Genomic DNA, 22,369 nt, shown 5'->3' on the forward strand with positions numbered 1-22,369 from the left:
GGAAATTTGATTATTTCTCTAACACACAGCACTTCAAGATAACATACCACGACATCAGATTTCTAGGGGTGTTATAAATAGTTTTTAGGACACTTATTTTAATTGTATATCTTACACAAATATAATCTAACAGGGTTTAATGTCACTTATTTGACAATGCTTCTCATTTAATTTAATACATCAAATAAGCCTAATTAGTTTAATTTTTCACAAAATCTTTGAAATGTTCCAGGAGTTCTCTCAAACATCTCAGTTAGATTGTAGTCATTTTAGAATTTGATTTTGGGGTGTATGTAAAAAAATATCAAAAAGTTTGAACATTTCATTAAATAGGATCTCTGATCATTATGAAACAATATTTAATTATCCATGTAACCAAAGCGACGAAAAAGATACCAAAGACAAATACAGAAGGTTACACAGCTGTGAGCAAATTTAGGTTTTTTTAAAAAATATTATGATTCAGGTTTTTTAAAAAAGTAAATCAAAGATCACATAAACATAGAAAATTTTGGCAAAATACAGAATCCTTGTTTTCTAGTCAGATAACTTTAAAGATAAAAGCATTTACAGTGTTTTATTAAGAGCAGATCAATAGTTTAAGAAAAAATTTTTTAACAACGAGAAAACAAGAATTTTACCTTTGCGTTAGTATATTTTTGTCATTGAAACCCATTTACTTACTTAAACTTATTCTAATCTTAGCTAGTACTGACCATACACAAAATTCCCTTCTAAAGATTCCCTCTTCATAAACCTTCTACAACTTTCTGTTTACATTCAGAGTTTGTCCTAAGTTTTCCTTCTTTAAATAACCAGTCTTACTTTAGGAAGAAATTACTTTCTTGTCCCTCAACAAAAATGTATTCCCATTCCTCATATTTTTCCCCAAAACACAGATCTTACTTTTCTTGCATACAGAGTCATTTTTCTTATTATTTCTAGTAGATGTAACTACATTTATTAGAATTCTTAACCCTTAGGAACTTTAGCTTCTAACTTAGTTTTCACTAAGTACTAAGCAATTATGAACTTTTGTTATACCAACATTCTTTAGATTCGCAAATTTATGAATACATTCCATAATTTCTAGAAACATGCATTTTTTCATAGTACAATTTCTTAAAGAAATCACATAGCAAATTTACTAATAGAACCATATTTGTCTTTAGTTGCTCTGCAATAAAGCAAAAGTAGACAGATCTACGTTTACTACTTAATGTTTCATTATTTTATCTTATTTGGAAATGATGCAGATAATTCAGTAAATCAACTCATCATGTAACTTAGCAAAATTCCAAATTTTCAGGCTACCAAACATTTTGGAAGCCACCCAAAAGTTTACCTATAAACCTTTTTTTTTTAATTAAAAAAAATGTTTTTTTAATGTTTATTTATTTTTGAGACAGAGGGAGACAGAGCGTGAGCGGGGGCAGGGTGCAGAGAGAGAGGGAGACACAGAATCTGAAACAGGCTTCAGGCTCTGAGCTGTCAGCACAGAGCCCAATGTGGGGCTCAAACCCACGAACCATGAGATCATGACCTGAGCCAAAAGTTGGACGCTTAACCGACTGAGCCACCCAGGCACCCTGCTTACCTATAAACCTTTTAATCTTATTTATATCTATTTACTCTACTTGTTCTTAGAACAATTATGTTCAGGTTACCCACAAAACTTCATGAAGCATTAGACAAAGTTAACCATTACTCTAATGTTTTTGACACATTTGCAACAGAGACAACAAGAACCCATTCGACCTTCATTAAACACAGACAAAAGTCTTACATTAAAAAATTTTTTGTTAACGTTTATTTATTTTTGAGACAGAGAGAGACAGAGCATGAATGGGGGAGGGTCAGAGAGAGGGAGACACAGAATCTGAAACAGGCTCCAGGCTCTGAGCTGTCAGCACAGAGCCCGATGTGGGGCTCGAACTCACAGACCGCAAGATGATGACCTGAGCCGAAGTCGGCCGCTTAACCGACTGAGCCACCCAGGCGCCCCAAAAGTCTTATATTTAATGCACAATGCTAAAGACAATTTTATTTTAATTAAGCCAACAACCTTAAATTAGCTTTAGTACTGGATATTTCCCTGGATCACATATCCTTAACAGAGCATTTGGGTTTCTATCTTCCAGAGCTTTGGAATACTCAATTCTTATAAGCACTTGGCTACAAACCAATGAAATAGAACTCTTTTACAAGTTTATTTTATTATTTTTTTTTAATGTTTATTTTTGAGAGAGAGAGAGAGCAGAGGAGGGACAGAGAGAGGAAGACACAGAATCTGAAGCAGGCTCCAGGCTCCGAGCAAGCAGCAGATATCCTGATGCGGGGCTTGAACTCACAAACCTGTGAGATCATGACCTGAGCTGAAGTTGGCCACTTAACCGACTGAGCCACCCAGGTGCCCCTAGAAGTTTGTATTTTTAAAAAACCTCTTTTTCCCTTTTATTTCTTCAGTCTCAGGCAATTGTGGGATGTGTTTACATTTTAAAGATGTAAGATGTATGATTTCAAGGGACAGGATGAATGCAAAAACATGTGTTTTTTCCGAGTTTCAGGATAATTGTGATTTAAAATTTACCTTTTTAAAAAAAAAAAGTACAGGACACTGTTTTAATATCCTGATCTTTCATGATATCCACAAATACTTTGAGAGGAATAGGTGAGGTTTGGGGATTGGTAAAGATAGGTGGGCTTTGACTGGCTTCTAGAGTTGCATTTCTGGGTTTGTAGAGACTTATAAGACCAAGAGTTGTTTTTAATTCCTCAAAGAACTAGATTACAGCCCGAATATCAAAAGACTGACCTGTCCTTTTAACTAAATTAGGGAGGTTTTTAACTAAAATAGGAATGAAAAGATTTTTCTCTGTATAAAGTCTGTATAAAGCATCTTAACATTCTCACATTTAAGAAAGCATTTTAACCCTTCTTTCTGGGTACATAATTCAACACGGGCTTCTATTAATCCCTGAATAATGCTTTTTACAGATCATTTGTAAGAGGGCCTAGGAGAAATTTTTGGTCCTGTTTCCTGTGAAGGGGGTTTGTGTAGTCATTCTTTTTATCGCTACATTTAGTTGGATCTTTTCAAAGTGGAGCTAAAAGGGCTTTATAATTTAAAACATCTTGCTGCTGTCCAGAAGACATGAATTCTTTTGTAGTAGGGGGTTAGGAAACACCTGCAAAGGACATTTCATTGGAATGCCTGAAGCTGACAGGGCCCGATTAGCAATCCTTGGAAGGTAGAATCAAAGCCAGCCTTGTTGGTAGTTTCAGGTGCTTTTTTTAAATTCACTTCCTAGCTTTCAGGATTCACATGGCTACCTGCATACTTTAAGCCTGGAGATTAGGCCTTGAGTGCTCCCTATAAATCTTACATAGAAAGGAAAATTCTTAAGTCTAATTTCTGTGATTTTTACTAGTAAGACAAGTGAGAGCTCTCTATAAAGAATATTTTTCTTTTAAATATAGCTAACTTAAAGGTTCCATTGTCTGGCCATTGATGAGTGGGATCTATTAATAGCAACGGAAACCAATAAGCCTTAATGGTTAACCGAAAATGCAAGATGCGTCCAAAGAGGGCACAGGTGATCTGTCCCTGTGATCCAGAAGTTCACTCCCAAAATCAGTCTAAGAGAGCAAAGACCTTCATTTCACAGGCAGTAAGGGTCATATGGTGAAAATGGTGTTTCCAGTCTCCCACAACATCGTGAGACACCTCCAGTAGGACAAAGGAGGTTTACTGGCGTAAACCTGCTTGCCTGGTTGGAGAGACTATTGGTGTGAGTGAGGTAAGGGTAGAGAGCCTTGGTATCAACTTGTTTGGTTTTCTCTATCAATAAAATAAGCATTAAGTGCCTCCTTTGTGCCTGGTACCAAGTTCAGCCTGGAGGCTGTAGAAGAAGTCTAGGACACAGGCCCTAACACTGAGGCCTTGACACGGGCCCCGTGAGCAGATAAAGCAAATGCACACTGCACGAGCAATGGTTGGATGTGAAAAGGGCTAGAGTCAACATGATGTGAGTTCAAAAGAAGGAAAGGTCAACCTGGTGGGAGCTAATGTCAAAACCAAAGTTTGGGAAGATGGAGTAAAGGGGAATGAGAGAGCAGGAAAAGAAATCAAGGAGCATGGTATGAAGTCTGGGGTGTAGGGGCCTGAACTGGGCTGCTGGTCATGGGCCAGGCACGGAAGAGATAAACCTGAAAGATCCTTAATGAAAAAGTAATGTGGTGATCAGTAGGGTACTAGGAATAAACAGAAAAGGGGACTGGAACCTTCTCAAGGATGCTCTTTATCTTGTACATTCAGTGCACAAGCAGTGATTGAAAGCCAGCTCAGCTGTAGACTGTGGAGCAGTGGGAGAGGCAGATAATTACGTGTATGTGTGTAGGGGAGAACAAATCATTTTCCTTCCATCTTTCTGAGTTCTTGGCCGAGACCACCCATAATAAAAGACAGGTTAACAAGAGAAAAACAAACACAAGTTTAGTAACCTGTACACCTCCTGGACACATGGGAGAGACCTAGGAAGACTGAGAAGCTCCCAGAGATGGCCGCAGCCATCACCTTAAATACCATCTTCAGCTAAAGACAAAAGATGTTGAGGGGGGCAGTTATGGGAGGTTACCAAACAAAGCACAGTGAACAAGGGCATGGTTGTTAGGTGGATTTAAGTCTAGCCTTTTCCTGTTGATGAGAGCTCCTGGTGATGTATAGTCATCCTTCTCTCCTGGTACAGAGAGGGAGACACCCATGCACAGGGAGATTTCCCTTATAAATGGAGATTTCCCTTACACCAAGAGTAATTTCTACTCAGTTTTCAGAGCTTCTCCTGTGTTGGCTGTTGCCAGAAGAATCAGCTCAAAATAATCCTTGTGCCAAAGAGGCATATGGGATGGTGTATCTTGCTACCCTTCACCACCTCAAAATATGCCTCTTTGGCATAAGGATTACTTTGAGCTGATTATTTTGAGAAACTGCAGATACAGGAGAAGCACTGAAAGGAGAGTAGAAGTTATCCTTTCATCAGGGAAATTTACATTAAAAGGGGGGGGCTGGACCAGGAGGAGAGTTATTACCAGAGACAGCTTTTTCTTTAGAGAGACTTACCTGCTTGGAAGGGCAAACTTGGCTTCCCCTGCATTTTCTCTTCTCACCTTCCTGTGAATTGCCTTCCTCCGCTTTGAAGCCTTGGGCCTCTGCACCTTTCCTTATCTCCCCTGTTATTTAAGCCTCAATTGCCTGACTGCCATTGGAGTCTCATACCTCTGTGGGTCTCCAGTCAGGAAATAGATAATTAAAAATTTTTCTCCTACTAATCTATATTTTTATTACAGTGGGGGGAGGGTGTCTCAGCTAAGGACCTCGAAGGGTAGAGTAAAACTTATTTGTCCTTCCCTACAATGGCATATTCTGCTACCCTTCATATAAATACAATAATAATTATACCAGTGGAATAAATCTTTTGAAAGAAAAAAAATCAGAGTGTTATGATCAAAAAATAAGAAGATCATATTATAAGAGTAGCCAGAGAACATTTTACTGAGGAGTTGACGGTAAAGCCCAAGACTTACAGATGATGGGAGCTGAGTGAGGGGAAAGTGTTTTCTGAGGAGAGGGAGGAGCAGGAACTGAGGGGCCAAGGCAGGAACGTGCTTCCTGTGTTTCAGGAGTTGAAAGAGGGACACTCCTGAGGCTGGACACATAGGGTGGTACAGGCACAAAAGAAATCAAAGCCGGGACTAGTCCTATTAATAAGAACTAAAACCGAGCACATTTTCTCCATGGAATCTAAAGAGATGTTGATGCTTGTCAGCAATAGATTAGTGACTCCTTCATGATGACGGTGTACCTCTACTCACTGAAACCATGGTTGATAAAATCACGGTTTCTGTTTATTTCATTTTCTTCATACAAGAATAACCTGAAAATGAAGGCACTGTTAGAACACGTAATCGTCTTCCTATTTGGGGGGAAAGTATGAGCAACTACCAAGATATTGTTTCATTCTGTATTTTGTTAACATGGAGGAAGAGGATGGGAGAGGAGAACAAAATGTGAATTATTTTTAGCAGATCAAACCGTTGGCAAAAGTTGTCTTCCCTAAGGCCACAGTAGACAAGGGCCCCTGGTGGGGGGATGGTTTGGGTTCCAGAGGAGGAGGTTTGGGGTGGGAGTGGGGGTCAAAAATCTTCCAGAAGCTGACCTCGTGAATCGAAGGACATAAATTGACAGAAGCATCAAGGCCATAAAAGAGCAATGAAGGAATAGGTCTGGGATTTGGGGGCTGGTGTTTGCATGGGTGAGAATAGATTCTGGTCATTTCCTGAATGGGGTGGGGGACGAGTCAGGGTGAAAGGAGGGATCGTCTTGGGGATCTGCTTGTTAGTCCCCTTCTTGCCTGGTCTTTACAGGAGACCCTCACGAATTGGTTTTGAAGAATGTGAATTCTCAACTCCTGGGCCACAGTCTGAGTATCTCAGAGGGGAAGGTCCTGCAGAGTCTCTTGGTGCCAGGCATCCTACAATTGAATCAGCTTGAACAGACCAATTACCAGCAAAGAGACTGGATCTGTAATCAAGACTTCCAGCAAACAAAAGTCCAGGACCAGATGGCTTCACAGGCAAAATTTAAAACATTTAAAGAGTAAATTAAAAAAAAAAATTAAAGAGTTAATACCTATTCTTCTCAAACTATTCCAAAAAATAGAAGGAAAACTTCCAAAATCATTCTATGAAGCCAGTAAACAGCCTGATGCAAAGCAGATAAAGACACCACAAAAAAAGGAACTATGGGCCAATATCTCTGATGACCAAAGATGCAAAAATCCTCAACAAAATACTAGCAAATAGAATCCGTTAAAAAAAACCATTCACCATGATGAAATGGGACTTATTCCCAGGATACAAGGGTGGTTCAATATTGAAGTATCAATCAACGTGATACATCACATCAATAACAGAAATAATAAGAACTATATGATCATTTCAATAGATGCAGAAAAAGCATTTGACAAAGTAAAATATTCATTCATGATCAAAGCCCTCAACAAAGTAGGTTTAGAGAGAACATACCTCAACATAATAAAGGCCATGTATGAATAACTCACAGTGAACATCATACTCAATGGGGCAAACCTGAGAGCTTTCCCCTAAAGGTCAGGAGCAAGACACAGATGTCTACTCTCACCACTTTTATTCAACATAGTACTGGAAGTCCAGGCCACACTAATGAGACAACAACAAAATAAATAAATGAAAAGGATCCAAATCTGGAAGGAAGAAGTAAAACTTTCACTATTTGTAGATGACATGGTACTACATACAGAAACTGGAAAGACTCCATCAAAAAAACTACTAGAACTGATAGATCAATTCAGTAAAGTCACAGGATACAAAATCAATGTACAGAACTCTGTTGCATTTCTATACACTAATATCAAAACAGAAGAAAGAGAAATCAAGGAATTGATCCTATTTACAGTTGCACCAAAAATAAGATACCCAGGGATAAACCTAACCAAAGAGGTGAAAGACCTGTATTCTGAAAACTATAAAACATGGATGAAAGAAATTGAAGATGACACAAAGAAATGGAAAGACGTTCCATGCTCACGGATTGGGAGAATAAATATTTTTTAAATGTCTATACTACCCAAAGGAATCTACACATTTAATGCAATCCCTATCAAAATTCCAACAACATTTTCCACAGAACTAGAACAAAAAATCCTAAAATTTATATGGAACCACAAAAGACTCCAAATAGCCAAAGCAATTTTGAAAAAGAAGAACAAAACTGGAGGTATCACAATTCGAGACTTCAAATTATATTACAAAGCTGTAGAAATCAAAACAGTATGGTACTGGCACAAAAATAGACATATAGATCAATGTAACACAACAGAAAACCCAGAAATAAACCCATGATTATATGGTCAATTAATCTTTGACAAGGCAGGCAAGAATACGCAGTGGGAAAAAGTCTCTTCAACAAATGGTTCTGGGAAAACTGGACAACTACATACAAAAGAATCAAACTGGACCACAGTTCATACACAAAATAAAGTAAAAAATGGATTAAGGGCCTAAATGTGAGACCTGAACCCATAAAAATCCCAGAAGAGAGCACAGGCAGTAACGTCTCTGACATCAGCCATAGCAACATTTTTCTAGGTATGTCTCCTGAGGCAAGGGAAACAGAAGCAAAAATAAACTATTGGAACTATATCAAAATAAAAAGCATCTGCACAGCAAAGGGAATGATCAACAAAACTAAAAAGCAAAACTACTGAATGAGAGAAGATATTTGCAAATTACATATCTGATAAAGGGTTAGTTTCCAAAATATATAAGGAACCTATACAACTCAAAACAAAACAAAAAACCCAAATTATCCAATTTAAAAATGGGCCAAAGACATGAACAGACATTTCTCCAAAGAAGACATACAGATGGCCAACAGACGCATGAAAAGATGCTCAGCATTACTAATCGTCAGGAAAATGAAAATCAACACCACAATGATATATCACTTCACGCCTTTCAGAATGGCTAAAATCACTAAAGAAACAAGAAAGAGACAAAAATCACTAAAGAGACAAGAAACAACAAGTGTTGGCGAGTATGTGGAGAAAAAAGAACCCTCTTCCACTGTTGGTAGCAATGCAAAACTGGTGCTGCCATTGTGGAAAACAATATGGAGATGCCTCAAAATGTTAAGGAACCTACCCCTTAGTTCCCAGCAACTGCACTACTGGGTATGTACCCCCAAAATACAAAAACACTAATTCAAAGGGATACATGCACCACTACGTTTATTGTAGCATTATTTGCAATAGCCAAATTACAGAAGCAGCCCAAGTGTCCATCGACAGATGAATGGGTAAGAAAAGGTATATATACACATACATATATACACACACATACACACATATACAATGCAGTATTATTCAGTGATAAAAATGAATGAAATCTTGACATTTACAAGGACATGGATGGAGCTAGAGAGTATAATGTTAAGTGAAGTAAGTCAGAGGAAGAGAAATACCATATGATTTTACTCATATGTGGAATTTAGAAACAAAGCAAACAAGCAAAGGGGAAAAAAAGGAGAGAGAGAGAGAGAAACCAAGAAACAGACTCTTAAACTATAGAGAACAAACTGATGGTTACCAGAGGGGAGTTGGGTGGGGGGTGATGGGTGCAACAGGTGATAGGGTTTAAGGATGAGCACAGGTTGATATATGGAATTGTTGAATCACTATATTGTATACCTGAAACTAATATAACACTGTATGTTAACTAAATTGGAATTAAAAGTTTTAAAATCAGAACAAAAAATAATCAAACCGAATCAGGGCTTTTCTAGGGGATTCTAGAAGTTTAAAAAATATTACACAGGTAATGAAATAGACCTTTTTATTCCAGAAATGGCAGATGGATAATCAATATGAAAATGAAAGGACATATATTCAATAAGGCACTATAGGGGAACAAACAGAGGAGGAAGATATGGCTCCTGTCTGCAAGGAATTTGCATTGTAATCAGATTGTGACTGTATTGTAACAATTCATATGTATTTTTCACTTAGGATTTATGAAACAGAAAGTTGTCATTCTTTTCTAAAATAAATTCTCGTTCTCCACCAGTTCTTTTACACTAAGGGAAAAAAACAAAAACCCTGGGTTCAGATTTCTCTAGGGATGGGAGTACTGAGCTATATGAAAAAAGAAAACAAAAAAGAGGATAGTTTGAGTTTGCCTCTATCTTTCAGCCCGAGACAAATACTTGTCAAGTTTTGTATTATTGGTAATTGGGGCCAGACGATTCTTTCTTGTGGGTGCCTGTCCTAGGAATTTTAGGATGTTTAGCTGCATGCCTGGCCTCTACCCACTAGATGTCAGTAGCACCTAACTCTAGTTGCGACAACCAAAAATATCTGCAGACATTACCAAATGTCCCCTGGGAGCAGAATTGCTCCCTTCATTGAGAATCGCTATTCTAGTAACTGTCTGAAGAGCTTTGTCTATACTGCTGGGGCTCTTTTTCCAAAAATAACAAGGCTAAGATCTTGAATTTCTAGCTTTGGGGCAGCTAGCTCAGAAAGAGATGCCTTCTCTGTAAGAGTAAACAGTGGTAGGGGCGCCTGTGTGGCTCAGTCGGTTAGGCATCCGACTTCGACTTCGGCTCAGGTCATGATCTCACGGTCTGTGAGTTTGAGCCCCACGTCGGGCTCTGTGCTGACAGCTCAGAGCCTGGGGCCTGCTTCGGATTCTGTGTCTCCCTCTCTCTCTGACCCTCCCCTGTTCATGCTGTGTCTCTCTCTGTCTCAAAAATAAATAAACATTAAAAAGAAAATTTTTAAAGAGTAAACAGTGGTAAGTTTCTGTTTGGTTTTGTTTTATTTTATGAAAAGTGGAGTGTCAAGGGACCCCATCATACACACAGGAGATTGACTAAGTCACAGCTACCTCATCACTTTCTCAAATCCTTAGACTCTTTCTTAGAGGTGGAGTGAGGTACAGAGCATTGTTGGTAATGATTTATCTCAACTCATATTTCTTCTGGTTGTCCTGCTGCTCTTGGTTCTTCTGTGTCCGTGGTGCTACTAAAGGGCAGAGAACTGGAGCACGCTGTATCATGCACATGGGTTCTATCACATCATGCATGGATGTCTCAGCAGCTGCTCTGTCCATGTTACAGGAAGTCTGCTGAGATTTATCAGGAATTTAGCACAAAGACCTGGTGCTTGGCTCTTTGTAGAAAAATCATCGTCAGTGCTATATTGTGTCTGTGGGGAACAAACTGTGCATGGACACTTTAATATATAATGTCCATAGCTATGTATGTGACAGAACTCGAGGGACCTTAGCAGTACCAATATTCCACCCGGGTTTTGTAGGATGGTTGCCTAATCCTCACAGTTTGCTTATATAGGAGATGAACTCAGCATACACACTTATATAGGACCATATAATCCCACCAAAGGGATTCATCTCTCTGCTTCTCTTCCCTCTGACACACTTCTCTGCTGTGATTCAGGAAGTGTTCAAGTCTGTCCTTAAAGATGTAGGTGTCTCTGTGTCCCCTGTTTTTGTTTTTTCTTCTCCTTGGTATAATATGGCCCCCAAACCCTGAACATCTTACTCACATGTCTCAAATTTAGAAGAAAGTACTCTTCTTTTCCCCAGATTCTTTGGCATTTGTGTTAGTTTTTCTAAAACCCAAGACTGTCTCCCCCATCTCAGTTGGAAGACTGTAATATTGCATTGTGTAAATAATCCAGAGGTCTTCAAAACTGCAAGTTAAGTTACAGGTGCATGCCACGAAAGTGTTTATTTCAACCAGCCAAGCGATCAAAAACTTACAGTGCTTGGTTCAACATTTGCTTTCCAAAAATTCTTCCTCTTCTTCCCACATTTCCTTTGTTGGAAATAATTCATTATTGGAAATTTCATTGATTTGTATTTGTATGTAAACTTGGTTTGGTAAGTGGGGCTCAGAAAATTATCAATAAAGAAAAACAGCTCATTTGAAGGTACCCTCCTTCCACACGGTGCTAATCTGCACGCGTCTTACTGTTACCACAAGAGCGGGTGGCACTTGGTTCGGGTGAAATCAGAGGGTGGACTGAGCCGCTTGTGTCTGACAAAGCAGCAGACGTCTGTGCCCGTGCAAGGTGCTCTCTGAGCTGCCTTTGTCCTCTGCCTTAATCAGTCCGTTTAGCCCCCAGGTGGCTAATTCCTAAGAGGTAGACTCCATGGGCCTGGACACACTCCCCACAACTCGAATTGCCTCGTGTGTGATCCCACATAGCAGACGTCTTGATGATGGCCCCGCTGTGCTTTTTCTCCTAGTGCACCCGCTCTGGGAGAGCGTGGACCTGGTCCCGGCGGGCGAGTGCCAGTCGCCCATCAACATCCGGTGGAGGGACAGTGTGTATGATCCTGGCTTAAAACCGCTCACCATCTCTTACGACCCGACCACCTGCCTCCACGTCTGGAATAACGGGTACTCCTTCCTCGTGGAATTTGAAGATTCTACAGATAAATCCGGTGAGGGTCAGACTGGTGGTCTTGTCTGGAGTTAAAGGGACAGTTTGATGTGAGCACAGGCCACACCACACTGCCTCCTTGGGACCATGGACCTGTATGAGTGGTGGCATGGGACTCCTTGCACTCAGCTTTTTCAATGTATGAAAAAAATCCCTTCGAGTTTTTATGAACATTTTCTTCTACTAGTATAGGTAGTACTTTTATTAATAAGTATGTGTATCTCTATGTATAGACAGAAGATAGGTTGTGAAATTAAAGCTTTGCCTGAAATTTATTTTGTGTGTATTGAATACGTACTGATTTTCTCTGCTTGCTGACTTTACAAGACACTTTTACCTTTAAGAGTAATACTATTTAATCAGATTTAACTGATCAGATTGCAGTACCTTTGAAATGGGGCAAAAAAGCATATTCATGTGTGCGTGAGGTTATAATCTTAACAACCAGTTCTATATTATAAAATGAAAACTCATATTCTGTTAATTTTGTTGATTTAGAAGAAACACAATTTAAAGGAGATTTTCAAAACCAGATATTATATTGCTTTTGAATCTTCTCTGGTTTTGAACCTACCCAGATATAAACTAATCTGAATGATTTCAAAGTTTATCTAAAACTTTTAGTATCTATTGAACACAGAATGTGATTAATTCTATGTAGGTTTCTTTTCTCTTTTTCTTTTCCTTTTCAAATCAAATTTGATGGTACCAAATAGTCTTCATCTGAAATAATTATTATTTGAAATAGTCTCTCTTTGTGGTTATCAACCAGTGGCAATTTTATCACCCCTTCCTCCCTAGGGGCTGGGGACACTTGGCAACATGCGTAGGCATTTTAAGTTGTCACACTTGGGAGGGTGGGGTGCACCTGTTGTCTTGTGGGTCAAGGCCAGGAAAACAGCTGAAGAGCCTACAGTATGCAGGACAACATTCGCAAAGAGTTATTCAGCCCCTAATATCAATAGAGCCGAGATTGAGAAACCCTTTAGGAAATTAGTTTTCTCTTATGAATATGAGGAAATAAGCCCATGAACGTGTTAATGAATCAAGTACAAAATGTAACCTAAAGCATAAATGGAAGCGTTTAGTCCTGTATCTATCCTCGCTCTAGAATTCCCAACTGTATCTTGGTTCTCTATGCATTTTCCTAGGGTTGCTCTGAAACTTAGACATGGCTCTCTGGCCCAACAGCAAAGAGACTGCTCCTCCAATGGGAATTCTCTCTCTCTGGCTCTCTTCCCTTTGATGTACTTCTCTGCTGTGATCCACCAAGTGCTCAGGCCTGTCTTTAAGAGCTTAGGTGTTTCTATGTTCCCCATTTTTTTCCTTTCTCCTCTGTGGTATGACGTGGCCCCCCAAACCTGAGCATCTTGCTTACATTTCTCAAACTGAGAAGAAATTACTCCTTTTCCTCCCAGATTCATTAGTATCTTTCCTAACTTTTCCAAAACCCTATAGTGTGCTCCTGTCTCAACCGGAAGCTATATCACTGGAATACTGTAGTGTTACATTGTATATAAGGATTCCAGAAATCTTCAAAACAGCAACCTAAATTCCTATATTCCAGATAGCTATCTTGCATGACAATGAGCTTTACTTGTCTCAGGAGTTCTAGCATTACTCCTGCCGACTACACCAATGGGCAGACCCAGTCTGTAAATACCAACTCTCCTACATACACTCTGGATGCACAGCAACCCTCTCAAGTCTCAATTTTGTCTAGGTCCTTGGCAACCTTCTTTTTCTTCTGAGGATCCTAAATGTTGGTCAGCTTTCTAATGACCTTGACGGTCTAGAGACTGTTTCCAATATAGGTTTCCTTCACTGAGTTGGAAATTGTGGGAAGTTGTTTAATAGGTTTCTAACCAAGTGAGTTAATCTCAAGATCATTCGAGGCAAATAGCTTTCTGTTTCATTTTTTAGTCATTTTTTCCCCCTTTTTAACAATAGATTCACGAATTCTTATCCACCCATTTGCTAGGGCAATCTCAGATGGAATACAAATGACCTGCATTTTCCTCATAATAACTCCTTAGATACCTCCAAGCACAACTCACTAAACTGATTATTCCTCGATGTTACCTTCCCTAGGTGTGTCAGTGTCGCACTATTTTTATAAAATATCCAGAAAAATTGTAGAGAGGTTGCTAATTTTCCACTTATTTTGTTAGGAAGGACCAAAATAGGTAACCCTTTTTAAAATTATGCTTTAATAATCATTCTCTTTAAAATACCATTAATCTTTGATAAGTATCTAACTTTCTCTCTCTCTCTTTTTCCACATTTCAGTGACTGCCTCCTATTTCCTGCTTATTCTTCATTGCTATTTCTCCATGCTGTTGCAAAATAATTAATAGCATTCAAAGAGGAGGAAAGAGTGAATGAACATAAAAAATAAAGAAAAAGTAAAAGACAGCAAAGACTTCCTAGAAATGAAGAAAGGCAAGAACCAATTCTAATTGTAGAAAGGAAAGGAGCTAATAAATATCAATGTCTATAAATTAAAAAAAAAAACAACTAGGAAATGCTGCTACAGTGTGCTTTACAAAGAACTTGGGATAAGGTGTGCAAAGAAAGGGTTTGAGGAAGGCATGTGACAAAAAGAAACCATACCAAACCTTATGGGATGTAGCAAAAGTAGTGCTTAGAGGGAAATTAGAGATGAAAATGCCTTTATTGGAGAAGAAGAAATTTCTCAAATCAATAATCTAGCTTCCCACCTTAAGGAGCTAGAAGGAGAAGAGCAAACTAAACCCAAAACAAACACAAAGAACAGAGCAGAAACCAATGAAGTCAAAAGTTGGTTCTCCAGAAAGATCAACAAAACTGATAAACCTTTAGCTAGGTGGAGCGAGAAAACAAATAAGAGAAGACTCAAATTACTGAAATCAGGAATGAAAGAGGGACATCACCACCAACCTTACAGAAATTAAAAGGATAATAAGAGAAGGTATGTGAGCATCTCATAGCACTGCCCTTTGCTGGGTACTGTTTTGTTGTTTGGCTCCCCTGAATAGGACACAGTGCATGTGAGGGATGCAAAATGCCATGGGGAGTGGCACTAAATTATGCCTGGGCTGAGGTCCATGGATGATCTCTAATTTCACCTCCCATGAAAGTACTCTCATCAGCTAGGTCACTAGGCCTCAAAGAGAGGAAGAGATGGGTCCTGTTGCTCCCCAAAGGGTGCTTCCTGCCCCATCTTGTGTCACTTTACACTTTTCTGGGGTATCACTGGTAAACCCAGGAAGAATGTTTCCCAGACATTTGAAGAGTTCTCCTTCCTAATTTTGGTCTTACATTTGCTTTTTGGGAGAAAACAATGTAATGATTTGTAGCAAACCTACAGAGTGGTGTATCCGTTAGGACCATCCAATTTGAGAACATTTCCATCACCCCAGTTATTCCATATATCTTATGACCACTCTGCTTTCTAATTTGCAATCTTCTGTTTCCCTTCTGCCTGTTTCTTGCTGACTGTACTTCCCTCTGTCGTCCACACATCTGCCCCACCCGACCCCACCTTTTTCTTCGCTCTTGCTGAGGTTACCAGGGATGTTTCAATTAACAAACCCAACAGATACTTTGCAGTCTATTTCTTTAGTTCCTGGTTTCATTGAGAATCTTCTAAGTGCCACACACTGTGCCAGGTGCTCAGAATGGAAAGAGGAAGAAGGGATGGTTGCCACCTTTAAGGAGCTAATACTGTGGTGGGGAGACAGACCCATGAACAGACAGCGCTAATGCAGAGTGCCGAGCGCTGCGAGGGAAGTGTTCAGGTGGGGTCCGGTGGGAGAAGGCTTCCTGGAGGGGGTGACACCTGGGCCGTCTGCGTGGAGGGGGAGGTTCAAGGCAGTGCAATGCTTGTGTTTGGTACTACTGTGTGTAAGTGCAAGAAGGAAATGGCAGCCAAGTGAGGCCTGAGGTAGGCAGAAGCTGATACACAGCCAGTTCTGCAGACCTTGCCCAGAGAGGGGTAATGTGGGTGCAGCTTACCTGCGTACTCTTGCTCTGGGTCTCGCGCTGGGCTGTGATGGAGGTGTCAGCTGTGGTTGGGGTTTCATCTCAAGACTCCTCTGGCGAAGAATCCTCATCCAAATTCACTCACGTGGCTGTTGGCAGAATTCAGTTTCTCTCAGGGCCTTGGTTTCTTTGCTGGCTGTTGGCGAGAGGCCACTCCCTTTTCCTTGCCCAGTGGGCCTCTCTGTAGGGCAGCTCACAACATGGCAGCTGGCTTCGTCAGAGAGAGCAAGCAAGATGACAACCAGCATCTTTTTGTAACCTAATCTGAAAACTCATATCACATGACTTTTACCCTTAGAAGCAAGTCACAAGGTCCAGCTCACACTCAGGAGAGGGCATCACACAAGGGTGTGAATACCAAGAGATAGGGTTCATTGGGAGTCTTCTTAGAAACTGCCAGGATACATGGCCAATGGCACAAAGCCAATGAATTCAAACTGAGGTCCCTTTCCTGTAAAGTGCATGCCCTCAGCCCCATTATATAGGAGAATACCTCCTTGTCTCACTTCTCCCCTATGTACAATTTATGTGGATCTAGTACCCAGTGCATGTAGAGACTTCACGATTTTTCTAGTTAGAAATGCCCAAATCAGATGCCTGGGCATCTCACTTCTCTCCCAGGGATCACAAATGTAGAGGTGCCTATAGTGCCATAGAAGTAATGAGCATGAGCCAGGCTGGGAGAATCTGAGACAAATGGCAGTGATGGCGACTGAGAAACTGGCAGGACTGTCAAAAGGTGGTGGCCGTTTCTCCCATCTAGCCTGTTGTTGCCTGGTGGGAGCATGTGCCCAACATGGGCAGGGCTTCTCATTCTCCAGTTTGAAATGCGGAGTTTTATGGGAAATTGTCTAGCTTTAAATGTCGGCAATGAACTTTAAGATGTATTTAGCATTGTGTGGGTGAATCAAAACACACCTGAAGACCAGTTCTGCCCCCTTCCCCCTGCAGCCACCCACTAGTAACAGCTCCTCTCTGCCTTGCTCATTATCTTTGGAGGAGACACACAGTAAGTTTCCAGAATATGTTGCCAGTGTTTTTCTGGAGATAGGAGAGAAAAGCTAGCCTTCCCTTCTGCCTTGGTCACTTAACATGGGACGAGGACTTCAATTTCATTCAACAGATTAGATTGAATTTTGCCAAAGTCAAGCTCACAATATGGAGCTGGCATAGAAAAGCAAGGTTTTGGAAAATATTTTATTTTTATTTCAGTATGCTTTAGTACCATCCTCCTGTTATTTTAGTGAATCAGGTGGTATTAGTCTCTGTACCTCCCCTGCCCCTTGAAGAAAAGTGGTCATTGGTGTCTTTGCTCACCTCTTTCAAAACATTTTTTTTAGAGGAAGAAATTATGTAAAGTATTTTCAAAAGGCAATAAGATACATAGCAGACCACTGCATGACATATCCGACGTATTTAGTCCTGGGATTGTTGTAATTGCACATAAAATTCAACTAATGATGCAGTAAACTCTAAAGATCACTAAGGTAGTTGAGATAGATGGGTTTTATGCTCTTATATTGGTTTAACCATGAACAGACATCTCCAGGGTTGGATTAGATGGAAGAAATGAGGAACTAATTAATATGTGTTAGGAAACTCAAGAAAAAAAATCAGTACAACCCAAAGTCTGAGGAAAGATGATTTTAAAATCTTGTTTTATCTGGATATTTTGCATTTAAAGTATTATTTCACTAGTTCAGAAAACACTAGCCAAACAAAAGGTATTTATTATCCAACGTGGTAAGGACAGTGGTACAGTGTGGATGACTCACATCGTTCACTCTGTCCAAAGGGACATGGGTGATAAGTTTTCACTTGCAAATTTCCCATTTTATTTCAATGGAAGGGGAAAACAAACAGTAGTATCTTCCAAAATTGAAATGCAAGAGGCACCTGGCTGGCACATGATGGCACATGGTACAGCACATGACTCTTGATCTCAGGGTCATGAGTTTGGCTCCCACATTGGGTGTAGAGTTTACTTTAAAAAAAGTATCAGTGCATAAAAAAGAAAGAATATCTTTTGTCCCCATACTTCAGTTTTATGAGATTGGGTTGGATAAATATGCTAAGAGAAATTTGCATTTTACTGCACATTTAAAAAGTAGGCGCAGTAACTCAAGGTCAAGAGCATGTTCTAGGAGGAGGCGAACGCCCTCATCTTCTAGGCACAGGCAGTCAGGAAGCAGATCGAGAAGGAGATCACATTCTAAGTCAAGGAATAGGGGATGATCCAAACGTCCAAGACAGAGAAGATCTCATTTCAGAGAGAGAGGTAGAAGGTCAAGGAGTACATGAAAAACCAGGGCAAAAAGAAAGAAGACAAAGAAAAGGAGTGTTCCAAAACACCACCAAAAAGTTATAGCACAGCCAAAGATTCCAGAAATGCAAGCAGAGACAGACAACCCCAATGAAGTAGGCGTGGCACAAGATCTCCTACAAAGCCTAGGTCACCTAAAAGAAAAATGTCTAGTTATATCCCCTAGGAGATATAAAAAGGAGAAGAAAGGTAAAGAAAGAAGCAGAGATGAAAGAGAATGACCAACAAGCAAGAAGAAGAAAAGTGGAGATAAGGAAAAGAATCAGAAAACGAAATCAGAGAGTGATAAAGATGTAAAATTAATAATGAAGAGGAACAAGGGAATGACAGTAAGAAAGAGAAAAAAGAGAAGAAACCAACAGAACCAAGTTCCCCTAAAACAAAAGGATGTTTTGTGGAAAAGGGAACTGGTGATTCACTAAAAGAATCCAAAGTGAATGGGAATGATCATCATGGAGAAGACATGTTTATGAGTGACTGAATATTGCCACCATGGGAATCCAGCTGTATACATGCATGAATGTCATTCCTTCGTGTGATTTCTTAATGCTGTTTTTGTTCCTACCAAACCTAGATGTTTACAGTTCTGAGTTATAAATGGATACAAAGCTTCTGATATTGATACTAGTTATTTACATCCAAAACCATTTAGAAAATGATACAGGAGTAACCAATTCTTTAAAATTTTTTTTTCAATGTTTATTTATTTCTGACAGAGAGAGAGAGAGAGAGAGAGAGAGAGAGAGAGAGAGTGTGTGTGTGTGTGTGCATGAGCGGGGGAGGGGCAGAGAGAGAAGGAGACACAGAATCCAAAGCAGGCTCCAGGCTCTGAGCTGTCAGCACAGAGCCCAACATGGGGCTCGAACTCACAGACTGCGAGATCATAACCTGAGCCGAAGTCGGACGCTCAACCGACTGAGCCACCCAGGCGCCCCCGGGAGTAACCAATCTTGACATGGTGAAATCTGTCAAGCAGTTTTAAAAGTATTTTGGTGCTGCTTTAAAACAAAAACGAAAAGCTGCATACATCACAGCACCCATGGATAGTTTATGTTGTATGATCTCCTTTATTAAGTAAGTTCACTTATAGTATTTCTAGAATTTGATTCATTGCTATAATGCAGCTATGTAGGGAATGCACTGATTGCATGTTAATTGTGGCAGGAATATCGTAAATGTCATTAAAACCCTCCAACATGATGGATCTACTTATGGTCTTATCTGTTGACATGACAAATTAACATTCTTTTTAAAAATTTTTTTGTTAATGTTTATTTATTTTTGAGAGAGAGTCACAGCATGAGCAGGGAAGGGGACTGAAGCAGGCTCCAGGCTCCAAGCTGTCAGCACAGAGCCTGACACGGGGCTTGAACTCATGAACTGTGAGATCATGACCTGAGCTGAACTCAGACACTCGACTGACTGAGCCACCCAGGCGCCCCAACATTCTTATAATTACATCTGAAAATGAAAATTTGAAATAAATCACCCTTTAAGGCTTGTAGCTAAATTTTTGTGGCTTTTGTTTAACTTTGAAAGGTTCTATCTAAACTAACCTTTTCTGATGACTGACTAGGCTTTAATTACAGAAACAAGATTTGAAATGAAATTGTCTTTGGTAGTGAGCAAATAACGTATTTTGAAGTAGAGTTGTATACTTTTTTCATAAGGTGTTTGGGAATTTTTTTCCCTGAAATAATTTATTCCACATCTACATCAGTGAAGGCTTCTGCCTATCCTGAGCCCATCTGTTAAAGAAAGTTATCTCTTGTCCTGGTTTTCAATTTTCCACTCTTTTATTAGTTTGTTTTAATCTCAGTGTTGGGAAAAGGGGGTAGGGCATTTTAAATTGACTTTCATATACTTTAAAATAAGACAAATCTACTTTTAATGTTTATTTATTTTTGAGAGAGAGACAGAGTATGAGTGGGGGAGGAGCAGAGAGAGAGGGAGACACGGAATCCGAAGCAGGCTCCAGGCTCTGAGCTGTCAGCACAGAGCCCGATGCAGGGCTCGAACTCACAAACCTGATCATGACCTGAGCTGAAGTCGGACGCTTACTGACTGAGCTACCCAGGCGCCCCAAGACAAATCTACTTTTAAATAAATGTTTATTATTTTGAGAGAGAAGTGTGCATGCACATGAGCAGGGGAGGGGCAAAGAGAAAGGGAGAGAGAGGATCACAAGCAGGCTCCACACTGTCAGCACAGAGCCTGATGCAGGGCTCAATCCCAAGAAAGCCTGTGATCATGACCTGAGCCAAAGTGAAGAGTCAGACGCTTAACCGACTGAACCACCCAGGAGTCCCAAGACAAGTCTACTTGATAATGTACTTTTTATGTGACGTCCAGTATAAAACCTATCAATTTGTGTTACTGGTACTGCAGTAGTAATCTTATGCACACAGTGATTCCAGGTTAAATGCAAAGTAGTTAGGCAACGGTTTTCTTAGTTACAGGAGTTTCAAGGTTCACTTTTGTGCAGAAAAAACTAAAGTAGGCTATAGTCTGTGTCATGTTGATGTACAGTTTCTGAAATTGTTTTATAAGACTTTGTTAATAAAACCCTTATTTCATGTTCCTGTAAAAAAAGAAGTGGGCACAGTAAATATAGAATATAAAAATAAGTCAAGAATTGGCCTTTAATGGTTGTACAGAGCTTGGAGTGTGTTAATTCTCAGTGTCTTTCAGAGTGCAAGTCTTGCCCTTATACCTGTACTGACTGTGTGGAAATCAAGTTTATATACACGTGTATCTAATACAGTGTGCCCCATTTAAGACAGTTCACATAGAAGGTCCCTCCAAAGAGTCGGCCTTTCCCCTGCATTCCTCCATGGTATGAAAAACTGTGCCCTGAATTGTTGGATGTGCCATTTCAGTGATCGAGGGAGGACCCCTGGAACACAACTACCGACTGAAGCAATTCCATTTTCACTGGGGGGCCATTGATGCTTGGGGCTCCGAGCACACTGTGGACAGCAAATGTTACCCGGCAGAGGTATGTTGAGCAGCTTGGGAACAGCAACAGCCGTGAAGTGGGGATAATGCTGAATTTCTAAGAAATTATCAGGGAAAATCCAATGATTCCTATAAATGCTAAATAGCTCTCTCGGGCATATTTGATTATTCCCAGTTTATACATGTAAAAATGATATGTGCCCTCATCTCACATAATCGAGCAGAAATGAAACTTAAGATCCTAAAACGGAATCCTTCCAGAATTCCAAGCTAGGCTCAAATTATAGCCTGAAGTTATAAGCCAGGCAACAATGCAGGGCCACCAGATTAAATTAATCCAAGTGAGAATTGGGAGGAGCCTAAATAAAGCCTGTGACAATAGAAACAGAAAAAGAGCAAGATTTAACAAGCATTTCTGAAATAAAAGCAACAGGACTTGGAGGCACGGTCCACTTCAGGAGAGGAGAGGAGCAAGTTAACAGTGACCTTGAGGGTCTTACTTGGGAGACTGGGTGATGATGCATTGGCAAATGATGGACAAGAAATAATTTGTAGGGAAGTACAGGGACCGCATAAGGAAACACAATTTATTCTTACAATTTCTCCTTAATTTGGTTTTAAATGTTACCGTGAAAAGAAGCACATTTTAAGTGGTTATCCCTCAAAGAAATTTATCTTCAACTCTTGTCTAATTCCCATACAGAGAATCTATTTCTCTCAATATAAACATCTCTCCTTTAGATGCAAGTTGATTTTGGATATGATGGTTTCATATCCAAAACAGCATGGGAATGGACAAAGTTTGCTTCCTCCCTGAAATGTTACCCACTTTGCTGTATTTGTTTTCTTTTATTTTTCTCCAAATAAATCCCTCTATTCAGAAGTAATGTTAATTGCTGTTCCTGCATACATTTCTTCCTGTTATTTATTTCTATCTCATTTTGCACCAGATTGGTGTATGCTTTTCTCAGTGGCTTTATTTTGGGCAAGGAAACATTAA

At 39.8% G+C, this 22,369-nt stretch overlaps 1 protein-coding gene and 1 pseudogene across 3 annotated transcripts in view; both read left to right on the forward strand.

Moving 5' to 3' along the window:
* CA5B (carbonic anhydrase 5B) overlaps window positions 1-22,369 on the forward strand; it is a 52,129-nt gene that overhangs the window by 20,185 nt on the left and 9,575 nt on the right. For all 3 annotated transcript variants that reach the window (XM_049643491.1, XM_049643492.1, XM_049643490.1), the window contains 2 exons: window positions 11,869-12,066; window positions 21,291-21,409. In XM_049643491.1, the coding sequence (XP_049499448.1) occupies window positions 11,869-12,066; window positions 21,291-21,409 (317 nt within the window). The remainder of the gene's footprint in view (window positions 1-11,868; window positions 12,067-21,290; window positions 21,410-22,369) is intronic.
* Window positions 11,989-21,281, forward strand: LOC125931503 (serine/arginine-rich splicing factor 11-like; annotated as a pseudogene).

Source organism: Panthera uncia, chromosome X (assembly GCF_023721935.1).
Source record: "Panthera uncia isolate 11264 chromosome X, Puncia_PCG_1.0, whole genome shotgun sequence".
NCBI lineage: Eukaryota > Metazoa > Chordata > Mammalia > Carnivora > Felidae > Panthera > Panthera uncia.